At 45.5% G+C, this 12499-nt stretch overlaps 1 protein-coding gene across 4 annotated transcripts in view; it reads right to left on the reverse strand.

Annotated features, from left to right (window-relative positions):
- Window positions 1–1271: 1271 nt before the first annotated feature.
- LOC133275273 (transcriptional repressor CTCF-like) overlaps window positions 1272–12499 on the reverse strand; it is a 47400-nt gene continuing 36172 nt past the window's right edge. For all 4 annotated transcript variants that reach the window (XM_061465127.1, XM_061465124.1, XM_061465126.1 and 1 more), the window contains 2 exons: window positions 3638–3805; window positions 1272–2736 (listed from right to left, as the gene is read on the reverse strand). In XM_061465127.1, the coding sequence (XP_061321111.1) occupies window positions 2555–2736; window positions 3638–3805 (350 nt within the window). In that variant the 3' untranslated portion in view covers window positions 1272–2554. The remainder of the gene's footprint in view (window positions 2737–3637; window positions 3806–12499) is intronic.

A 12499-nucleotide genomic window follows, 5' to 3' on the forward strand; every position in this document is an offset into this window, starting at 1 on the left:
TGCATCCACATTCAGGCTTGAACCACTGCCCTGGATTTACATCCTCAGAAGCAGAGGCTAGGACATTGCTCTGCATCTCCAGAGCAGCTCCACCGAGGACAAACCAGAAGCCTGCAAGAGATACCTGGCCCAACTCCAAGCACCAAGTCAACTGAGCAGACCACCAAGTAACACACCAAGCTGCACAAAAAAAGACAATGACCACAGGGTGAGTGCTCCCATCCCCACTAAACCCTTGCTTGGGTCTCTGGAGAAGGTTCAAAAAGCAGTCCACAATAAAATGCTACTTAGAAATGGTTTCCTCCAGTGGCACAAGACAAGCCATCAGTGCTCCCCTTTGGAAACCGGCCTCTTTTCCCCAGTGCTGCCTCAGCTGTGGGCTGTGTCTGGCAGGGTAGGAGCTGCCAAGGACTACTTAGAATCAACCACACTTGTGGTCCTTGGACAAGTAGACCTCACAGGCTCTCTTCAGCCCACCATCCCTCTGAACACAGACAGCTGGAAACACCACCCTTGTGGTCACTCAGACCTGGGTACAGCAGCACAAGCTGCTATGGACAGAGGTCTTGCAGCAGTGCTCATGCAGACCATGAGACACCTCTGCCAGAGCATGCATGATACCTCCTTGGGGCACCATCACAAGTCACCAGTTAAAACGAAGCCAAACAAAAGCCACTGCAGCATCCTTCATGCCCCACTTGTCAGCAGTGGGTTGAGCTATGGTGTTTAAGAGATGATGGTGACACTCCTACAGCTCTGAGGTCACCTTTCATTTTCCATCTCACCACAAAGCCTCCCTCACTCTAGACTTCCCCAAAATCACATCTCCTCCAGCGCACTGCCTCTGTCTGAAACATCTTTGAGCTTCTGAGTACACAAAGTCCTTGTCCAACTGAGAAAGTGTGTGAGGATTTATCCTTCCTTGAAGAAGCAGCCCTGACATTTACCTCACCCACCTGTTGAATCAAGCCTCCATCCTGCCCAGGATCCCAGGCATCAACCTTCAGGCAGTTTTTATTGGTGAATTTAAGGACCATCTCTCAGGACCATAGAATGGTTTGGGCTGGAAGGGAGCTTAAAGCTCATCCAGTTCCAACTCCCTGCCATGGGCAGAGACACCTTCCACTAGACCAAGTTGTTCCAAGCCCTGTCCAACCTGGCCTTGAACACTGCCAGGTATGGTCTCCCCTTGCAGATGCCTGGTGCAAGATGGTGAGGCTGGGCTGGTCACCCTGAACAGCCACAAAGAAAGCAGGCAGTGAGCACACATGTTAATCCGTTATTATTTATTAGCTGTACAGCAGTATATTCTCCTTCCCAGCTTTCAAACCCCGTTACATATTTTATAGCTATTTTTTATTCCCCATGTTGGCTTCCTAAAATAATGAAAAATATCACACAGTACAGCTAAGTACAAAAATGCATCAACCTAGAGTCTGATAGCTAAACTGATAGCTCTCTTAAAAGCAATACGTAAAAGAAAAATTTGTTTGAAATCAGCAAGACTGAGGCTCTATAAAAAGCTTACATATTTTAACATGTGATGGTTCATATACAGGCATCATTTGTATTTCACATTATTCCTTTTTATCTTTATCAAGAGATCCAAAAATGTGGAATTACTGACCTATTAAAATTTCCTGGCCCAAGTTTGGAGGGCTGCAGTGACCCACTTAGAAATCACCACTTCTGCCTTAACATAGGATTCATAAACACAAAAAACAACTACAAGATAGAGCAAAGAAAACATAGTAATGAAATTAGAACTCAAAAAGGTTAATTATACATGTTCCAAATGCCACTTCTGTGTGCTTCAAAACCATATTTCAGGTGTGGGGTTTCTCTTGGTCTGCAAGCAATAGTCTGGGTATATCTCTTCTCTACACAACTGGTTATCAACAGCTTTTCAAACATTTACACCCTATCAATTTCTTTTGTCACTTAGTTTGAAATGAATTAAAATACTGGGGTTTATTTAAACTCCATTTTTGCATACCTCTTAATGGAAAAAGATCAAAATGTAAAAAATAAAGTTATTTACAAGCTTGACCATTACAGAAATGCTTTGCAGAAAGCAAAGCATAGTAAGGACAGAAACCAGTTGGAGCATGCCAAAATTACCATGTGCAGCCGACTTGGGGAAAAGCAAAAACCATTTTAAAAGTCTATAACCCTCCCAAGTCCAGAGTGGTTTACCACATACTCTAGTCAAGGCTTCTGCTTTTGTGTATTAAAACTTGGTGCATGTACCCACAGCCTTTGGACCAGCTTTACAATGCAGTTCAGAACAAAATTAAATCAAGCATCTCACAGGAAAGTATTTCCAAAGTATTTCCTAACATTCCATGATCCTGTAATGATAACCAAAAAAAGCAAGTTCTAGTTAAATCACATTCTAACATCATTTTGAACTTTTTATTTCCCAGTATGTTTGGTAAAATGGTCTAAAATGATGCATTTCCCAAAGCCAAAAAAAAGATAAAAGGAAAAAATAGATTTGAGCCGCTTAAACACAGCCCAGGCCAGTTCAGTCAGCCAATGTTGTCTTCCTCCATCACCGGTCCATCATGCTAAGAATCATCTCAGGAGTGATGTCTCCATTGGGAGCTTCCACTACAGCAGGCTGAGCTTCCTCCTCTTCCTCTACTGTTTCCGTACCAGGTTCTTTCTTTACTTCAACTATAATATTTTCAATTTCACCAGTGTTCTGGTCTTCAACTTGAATGATTGCTGCAGCTAGAAGGGCAGAACACAAAGGGGGGAGGGGGGAACAACAGGTTTTTTACAGCTGGCCTGCAACCCTTACCAGATAACTTCTCAGTAGAAAGTTAAGACTCTTCTGTGGAAAGGCCCACAACTCGCATTCCTACATCAATGGCAAGTGATTCAACCCACCTCATTCATCCAAGCATCAAGTGTCTATTTTTTTCTTGCCCCTGTATGAAGATGTGCCACCACTACAACAGTTCCAGTATGCCTTTTGATATTAAGGCATTATTCAGACAATGGATTTTATAGAGTAATCAACAAACAAGAGCATAGCAATGTATGGGCATAAAGCAAAACTTCAAATTCAGGGGAATCTAGTGATGAATTCAGCATAAACTGTAATTCCAGGAAGGACACAGGCCATACTTAGTGAGCACTGAGCAGCCAAACAAGCCACTGGGGAAATCCTTACCCCTCAAAGGAAAAAATTTGCCCTTCCTGCTTTGTTCCTAGAATTCATTTACTCAGGCTTTGCAGTTACAGATGTCTAGCTTTACAGAAAAAGCTCTGCAGAGTTGAAACAACATCTGCACTGACACTGTGCTTAGAACTACAGGCCTGAAGCATGTTGGTTTGGGGTAATACCTACAGAAGTGCCCACAGGTAGTCCAGTCCTTGTTTTCCTAACAGGGGGGAAAAAAAAAAAAAGTCCTCTCCTTTTAACATAGTGTCTATGTTCCCTCATGACTAGGAAACCCTTGCAACAGATTTCACATGGAAGGTGAGTTCTTAGCAAAGCAGAGACAAGTACAGTTACCTACTTTTTAAATAATCATCTTGGGAAGCAGTTCTCCTACAAGAACTGCTAAATCCAAGGAAAAGGCAGCTCAAGCAAGCAGCGTAACACCGGCTTCGGTTGGTGACTTACGCTGGGATTGTTTTGGTTGGGTGGCAGCTTTGCCTGGTGGTCTTCCTCTTCGTTTCTTACTAGGAGGTGGTGCAGGAGCCTCTTGCTCAACTTCTGGTTCAGCCTCAATTTCTACCGCTGTCTCCTCCTCATCTTCATTATCATCCAAATCTGGTTCAGCATTCTCCTCTGTAAGAAAAGTTATATCAGGTAAGTCTTCAGCTTAAACAAGAATGAAACCATCCATCTACAGAGAAGCACCATCAAATCCTCATCCAAAAAGAGTCAACTCTGATAAGAAAGGCAGCAACCAAGACCTTTGAGGAGAAGCTGGTGGCACAGACTATTAGTCGGTTACCCTCACATTAGAGAGAACAAGCTGAACTTCAGAAAGCAAAAGTAAACAGAATTATGTTAGGTTATGTGAAAACAACTCCTCTGCACATCCACAAAGGAGCTTGGAGAGGCAATAGCAGGAGGGGTACCAAGTAATATACTTCCAGGCTACTCCCAGGCCAATCAGAGGAGCCATCAGCCCAAAGTCCCACCTGCACAACCCAGAAGAGCAGAGGGGTGAATAATGGCAGGTGCAACCACTTCTGAGGAACAAGCATCTCCCAGGAGAGCCATCAGCTCCAGCATCCAGGTGTGAATCCCACTACAAGCAGTTCTCCAGATCACATTTCAGATGAAGAGGTATGGGAGAGCTGCTGGCTGGGGGTGGGACACAACAGGGTGCAGGGAAAAGGCAGTACTGGATCACACTTATGGGCTGAGGTGATTTGGAGAAGAGTAAGTGTGGGGGAAAATGGAGGGGCAAGAGAATAAAAGGGGCCAGTTACATAAATAGTAGTAGCAGTCACTGCAGTCTCTCTATGAAACACTAGAACTCAAGGAATGCAAGAGCATGTCTCCTAGCCCTCAAGAAACTCTTCATCAGGGACTGCAGCGATATGATAAGTAGTGATGGGTTTAAACTTAAACAGGGGAAGTTCAGATAAGATATAAGGAAAAAGTTCTTTATTGTGAGAGTGGTGAGGCACTGGAACAAGTTGCCCAAAGAACTGATAAATGCTCCATCCCTGTCAGTGTTCAAGGCCAGGTTGGGCAGAGCTTTGGATGACACGGTCTAGTGTGAGGCGTTCCTGCCTATGGCAGGGGGGGGTGGAACTAGATGACTTTAAGGTCCTTTCCAACCCAAACCAGTCTGTGATTCTATGATCCTATAAATGACAATGACATATTTCAGTCCATTAAGATAGGAAAACAGGGTAGCAGCTCCCAGACACCAGGACTTCTGTCCAAGACCTCAAAATCTCAAGCAGACTACGGCAGAACCACACAAAACTGGGAGTTGTTCAGCATTATGGCTGAGTCCAAGCCTGAAGACTATGCACCATGCTTCCCAGGGTTATCAACATACTGCTCACCAACCTCAGCGGCCAAGAGGCTCTTCCCCAAGACCACTCTTCAGAGGCAGGATGGGTCTAACACAGAGTATTTTACAATGCCCTGACTACTCAAAGACTTTGTGATGGCACCTCCCATTCACATCCAACTCTGCACCTCAGTGCATTTTGGAGCCAATTCCAAAAGTCCTCATGGCAAGCTGTGGGGTTGTAACAACTTTTATGTTGTTCACTGAGCTTAGTACTCTACCCTTTATTCTTCAGAAGACTCCTGAAAGCTACTAGGTTAGCACCACTGATGTGTTCAGAATGCCTGGGGCAAAACCAAAGCAGACAAAAAGCTGAAAGAGGTGTTGAATAAGATAATATTGTTTGGACAGCAAAAGAATGGCCCTTACATTTGTAAAGGTGTCCCGTGAACAGAAGAGCCACTGCAAAAGGCACACTTCTGTTTATCTGACTAAAGGGGACCAACCCTCCCCCAAAAACTGTCCCTTCTGTACACTGAGGGATGTACATGCTGCATTATTTTACAGTCACCCGAGGAATATTCCCCAACTGTTTATGAGTTTCTCATGGCTTCGTTACACTGCCCTCTCAACTCGAGGTCTATCACCTGACTATCAAATATTGGGAAACATTATAAGTCCCCCCCAGATGGGAAACAAACACATTATTTGCCATTTCCCATCACCATAGGGTGGGTCTCTTGTGTCATAGCCTTACTCACCACTTCTAGATATTTAGCAGTTGCCAAAACACATGAAACCACAGATCTAAACACAACCCTGGATAATGCAATTCTCCTGGGAACCTGGTTAGGAGCTCTTCCTTAACACTACCCAGCTCACACTAGCCAGCTTTTCACGTGGATCAAATGGTTCCCGAGAAAGTCAACCCAGACTTGCCAACCCATCTGAGACTGAAGGGATTCTCTCTGTCACAGAGTCTAAGCCACAATCATGAACCACTGTTCTGAATCCAGACCTTATCAACTAAACAAGATTCAGGGTTTCAGAATAAGCTAGCCTCCCAAAAAGCCCACAAATCACATATTAAAACTTAGATACCTCAGAATCCCACATTTTAAACTACCTTCTATCAAGGCAGTTATTTTACTTGTTGCCTCTGTCCTGGGTTTCAGCTATAGCAGTCATTTTTCTCCTTCTTAGTAGCTGGTGCAGTGCTGTGTTTTTGACTTTCAGCCTGGGAACAACACTGATAACACTAATGTTTTTAGGTCTTGCTAAGTAATCTTTACTTTGACCAAGGACTTTATGAGTCTCATGCTCTGCCAGGAGGAAGCAGAAACAGGACACCTGACTCAAACTAACCAAGAGGCATTACATACCACAGCACATCATGCCCAGTATATAAACTGGGGGTAATTACCCAAGAAGGGCTAGATCGCTGTTCAAGTCAGGCTGGGTATCAGTTAGTGGGTGGTGAGTGGTTATGTTCTCTTCCTATGTTATTTCCCTTAACATTATTATTATTGGTGATAGCAGTAGTAGTTTCACATTATACCTTAGTTACTGGATTGTTCTTATCTCAACCTGTGGGAGTTATATTCTTTCGATTCTCCTCCCCATCCCTCTGGGAGCGGGGGAAGAAAGAAGGGGGGGAGTGAGCAAGAGGCTGCGCAGTTCTGAGTTACCGGCTGAGCTTAAACCACAACAGCTCTTTGTAGCACCCAACGTGGGGCACAAAGGGTTGAGATAATGACAGATCTGACCAGAGTGTGTCTAATCATATTTGTAATAAGCATTCATTGTTTCAGATTAATAGTCACTCATCACAATTTTGATTTATTGGCTCTCAAAGTTGTTGCTCTTCATCTCAGAATTTCAGCATGTCCTACTTTACTTAGAGCCATTATTTGCTTTGTTAGTGTTTATTGGCTTTCAGGCCAGGGCTAAGGTTTTTGTTTCACTGTACTTCATGGCAAAGACTTGTAATACAATAGACTGATCATGAAACTGATCTGGCTTGTGTTCCCAGTGTGGTCACCACCTCTATGCTTTGAGAGGTATATAATGGAAGTGTTTAGCCATTACACATCTTTTTTTCCCCTCCTCGGATGGTCAAGCTATGAGGAAGACATTGCCTTACACCCCCAGCTCCCCCACCAGACCGTTTACAGCATCATTTGAGAGTTCTGAAGATTTTGAATGCCTTTGGGTACCCTCGAGACCTGCCTGCTCATTGTGATGGGGATCAGCATGTTGGCACACATACAGAATGTGTTTTACCCACAACCATTTTGTCTGAAGTCAAAAGTTAAGCAGAGTTGGGTTTGGGTCTTGTCTAGGATTAGATGACAATACAGGAGGACCAAGAAGTTTTCCTCGAGGCTGGACAGTCATGAGTGGCAGGGTGTGGGGGATAATATAGGCAAGTATCTAAGCCACTGGGCCCCTCCAGTGCTTTGGAACTTCACTACTGAACAATTGCAAAATCTGGAAAAACTAGTGAAACATTTAAAGGAGGTGTGTTGACATCCTGGTTATACCAGAAAGGGACAAATCATGGCAATATGCTGGGGCTTGGCCTATGCTTACAGAGCCCTTTTCAACACTATCCAGCACCTTCAAAGGTGAAGAGCCAGCAATGTGCCCTTGTGGCCAAGAAGGCCAATGGCATCCTAGGGTGCATTAGAAAGGTTGTGGTTAGTAGGTCAAGAGAGGTTCTCCTCCCCCTCTACTCTGCCTTGGTGAGGCCGCATCTGGATTATTGTGTCCAGTTCTGGGCCCCTCAGTTCAAGAAGGGCAGGGAATTGCTTGAAAGAGTCCAGCGCAGAGCCACAAAGATGATTAAGGGAGTGGAACATCTCCCTTATGAGGGGAGGCTGAGGGAGCTGGGTCTCTTTAGCTTGGAGAAGAGGAGACTGAGGGGTGACCTCATCAATGTTTACAAATATGTAAAGGGTGAGTGTCAGGATGATGGAGCTAGATTTTTTTCAGTGATGTGCAGTGATAGGACAAGGGGCAATGGGGGTAAACTGGAGCATAGGAGGTTCCATGTGAACATCAGGAAAAATTTCTTTACTGTGAGAGTGACAGAGCACTGGAACGGGTTGCCCAGGGGGGTTGTGGAGTCTCCTACGTTGGAGATATTCAAGGCCCGCCTGGACAAGTTCCTGTGTGATGTACTCTAGGTTACCCTGCTCTTGCAGGGGGGTTGGACTAGATGATCTTCTGAGGTCCCTTCCAACCCTTGGGATTCTGTGATTCTGTGATAATCACTGCAGCTAAACCAAAGGACCAATTCATGACAATATCAGTTGCCCCTCTATGCAAGGGGAAAAGCAAACAAGAGGCACAAAAAGCAACCTGTACAGAGAAGAAAGATGAAGAACCAATACACATACTAGTGGGGACAGCATCCGAACAAGAGTTATTATTATGTGGATTAGAGGAAAAAGAAGAGGTGACTTCTTGATCGAGACCTCAACTGAACTACAGAATATGCGAAAAGATTTCAGGCGTCATCCAAGGGACCACATCGTCACCTGGTTGCTCCGATGCTGGGCCAATGGGGCCGATGGTCACGAACTAGAAGGTAGGGAAGCCAAGCAGTTGGGATCACTTGCTAGGGAAGGGGGAATTGACAAAGCAATTGCAAAAGAGAAATGGTCCCTCAGCCTTTGGAGACAGCTGAAAGAAAGGTTTCTGTACAAAGACGATGTTATGAGTCATTCGGCCAACTGGACTACTCTAGAGAAAGGCATCCAGTCTCTGAGGGAAGTAGCCATTCTATAAATGATCTATCATAGGCCACATACCGGGAATGTATCTGGAGATCCAGATGAAATCGAATGGACATGACCCATGTAGCGGAAATTTACAAGGAGTGCACCATCATCACATGCCCATTCATTGGCAGCAATAACTTGGCTTGACGAAGTACCACTAAAAGTGAATGAAATGATTCATAAACTCCGAGAAGTCGAAGACAATCTCACCCCTTCCATCATTTCAGCTATGGAAAAACTGTCCCAGGGGTTCAAAAAACTGAGTGACAATCTCTCCAATCTATCCAGCTCCACACATGTACCAATCCAGATCTCAGCTATTAACAAAAAGCATCCTACTGCTTGAGAGAGAAGACACAGGAGGTACATGCCACAGGCCACTCTATGGTTTTACCTGGGGGATCACAGAAAAGACATGAGGAAGTGTAACAGAAAACCTACCTCAGCCCTGGAGGAAAAGAAGCATGAATTGAAGAGGAGAACAAAGGTCAAGGCTGATCATCCCATGAAAGCTGTGGCTTCAGTCCCTGGTGAACAGGTTCCCAGATGGAATGGAAGAGATGATTTTAAATCCAGCTCCTGTGGTAAGACTAATTGCTTTGTACAAGACTTAAGTGACCACTATTGTGATGACTATTAGAAGGGCCCTGCCTCCAGCCAGGTGGAGGTAGGGCACAATCAGGTTTACTGGACTGTGTGGAGCAGGTGGCCTGGCACATTAGCCCCACAGGAGTATAAGGCTCTAGTAGATACCAGTGCACACTGTACCCTGAGGCCATCAAGCTGTCAAGGGGTGGAACCCATATTTCTGGGGTGACAGGAGAATCCCAAGAGTTGACTGCAGTGGAGGCTGAAATCAGCCTGACTGGGAAGAAGTGGCAAAAGCATCCCATTGTGACTGATGGGAGAGGCTCCATGCATCCTTGGCATAGACTACCTCAGGAGAGGGTACTTCAAAGACCCAAAAGGATACCAATGGGCTTTTGGTGTTGCTGCTTTGGAGACACAGGAAATGAAGCATCTGTCCACCTTGTGTGGTCTCTCAGAAAATCCTTCTGTTGTGGGGTTGCTAAAAGTCAAAGAACAAGCGCCAATCGCGACCACAACAGTGCACCCGCAGCAATAACGCGCCAACCAAGACTCCCCCATTCCCATCCATCAGCTGATCTGTAGACTAGAGAGCCAAGGAGTGCTCAGTAGGACCCGCTCGCCCTTTAGTAGCCAAATATGGCCAGTGCAAAAGTCTAATGGAGAGTGGAGACTAACAGTAGATTATCATGGCCTGAATTCACAACACCGTGCTGCCATATCAGACATGCTAGAACTTCAGTATGAATTAAAGTCAAAGGCAGCCAAGTGGTATGCCACGACTGATATTGCCAATGCATTTTTCTCAATTCCTTTGGCAGCAGAGTGCAGGCCACAGTTTGCTTTTACTTGGAGGGGCGTCCAGTACGCTTGGAACTGACTGCCCCAGGGGTAGAAACACAGACCTACCATCTGCCATAGACTGATCCAGACTGCACTGGAACAGGGGCAAGCTCCAGAACACCTGCAATACACTGATGACATTATTGTGTGGGGCAATACAGAAACAGAATAGTTAAGGTTGGAAAGGACCTTAAAGATCATCAGCGGAAGAAGTTTCTGAGAAAGGGAGGAAAATAATCCCAATCCTGCTGAAAGCCAGTTTTGGCATAAAACGGAGTAAGGTCAAGGGACCTGCACAGGAGATTCAATTTTTGGGAATAAAATGGCAAAATGGATGTCGCCAGATCCCCACAGATGTGATCAACAAGATAACAGAAATGTCTCCACTAACTAATAAGAAAGAAACACAAGCTTTCTTGGGTGTTGTGGGGTTCTGGAGAATGCACATCCCAAATTATAGTTTGATTGTAAGCCCTCTCTATCATGTGACCTGGAAGAAGAATGATTTTAAATGGGGCCCTGAGCAGCAACAAGCTTTTGAACAAATTAAACGAGAGATAGTTCATGCAGTAGCCCTTGGACCAGTCCAGACAGGGCCAGATGTGAAAAATGTACTCTACACCACAGCTGGGGAGAATGGTCCTACCTGGAGCCTCTGGCAGAAAGCTCCATGGGAGACTTGAGGTCGACCCCGCGGCTTTTGGAGACGGGGATACAGAGGGTCTGCGGCCAGCTATATTCCCACTGAGAAAGAGATACTGGCAGCCTATGAAAGGGTTTGAGCTGCTTCAGAAGTGACTGGCACTGAAGCACAGCTCCTCCTGGCACCCTGTTTGCCTATGCGGGGTTGGATATTCAAAGGCAGGGCCTCCTCTGCACATCATGCAACCGATGCTACATGGAGTAAGTGGGCCACACTAATTACACAACGATATTGAATAGGAAATCCCAATCGTCCAGGCATCCTAGAAGTGGATGGACTTGCCAGAGGGCAAAGATTTTGGAATATCACCAGAGGAGGAGATGATGCGTGCTGAAGAGGCCCCACGATATAATAAACTGTCAGAAAGTGAAAAGCAGTATGCCTTGTTTACTGATGGGTGCTGCCGTATTGTGGGAAAGCAACGGAGATGGAAGGCAGCCGTATGGAGTCCTCAACGACAAGTTTCAGGAAGTGCTGAAGGAGAGAGCGAATCGAGTCACTTTGCCAAGGTGAAAGCCATCCAGCTGGCCCTGGACATTGCTGAATGAGAAAAATGGCCAGTACTTTATCTGTACAGTGACTCATGGATAGTGGCAAATGCCCTGTGGGGGTGGTTGCAGCCATGGAAGCAGAGCAACAGTCAGCGCAGCTACTCCAGCTCCAAGCACAGCAGCTACACCACCCCCAACAACAAGTAGAGTCTCTACTCAAACTCTGGCTGCAATGAAGTGCCCAGTGGCAAGTACAGCAGCTGCTCAAACTTCAACTGCAACAGACAGCGCGGTTACCCCAGCTCCAAGCACAGCAGCTACACCACCACCAGCAACAAATACAGTCCCTACTCAAACCACAGTGATAATCACTTCAGCTAAACCAGAGGACCAATTGGTACCAATATCGGTTGCCCCTGTACGCAAGAGAAAAACCAAACAAGACGCAAGAAAGGTGAAGCAAGATGAAGAAACAATGTATTCACCACCCGGTCCAGCATTTGATCAGGAGTCATCATCACATGACGAAGAAGAAGAGATTACTTCTCGACCTTGGACCTCAACCAAGCTACAGAATACGCAAAATGATTTTACCCGTCAACCAGGGGAGCACATCATCACCTGGTTGCTCCGATGCTGGGCCAATGGGGCCAATGGTCATGAACTAGAAGGTACAGAAGCCAAGCAGCTGGGATCACTTGCTAGAGAAGGGGGAATTGACAAAGCAATTGCAAGAGAGAAAAAGTCCCTCAGCCTTTGGAGGCGGCTCTTGGCAGCTGTGAAAGAAAGGTTTCCATACAAGGACGATGTTATGAGTCATTCAGCCAAGTGGACTACTTTAGACAAAGGCATCCAGTCTCTGAGGGAATCGGCCATCATAGAGATGATCTATCACATCAAGCCAAATAACAGGGATATACCCATAGACCCAGATGAAATCAAATGTACACGACCCATGTGGCAAAAACTTACACGGAATGCACCGTCATCATATGCCCATTCACTGGCAACAGTAACCTGGAATGACACAGTACCACTAACAGTGGATGAAATGATTCATAAACTCTGAGAGGTCGAAGACAATCTCACCCCTTC

This window comes from Pezoporus flaviventris, unplaced genomic scaffold (assembly GCF_033815535.1).
Source record: "Pezoporus flaviventris isolate CSIRO_AGI_PZ_B2104156 unplaced genomic scaffold, CSIRO_AGI_Pfla_v1 ptg000038l, whole genome shotgun sequence".
NCBI lineage: Eukaryota > Metazoa > Chordata > Aves > Psittaciformes > Psittacidae > Pezoporus > Pezoporus flaviventris.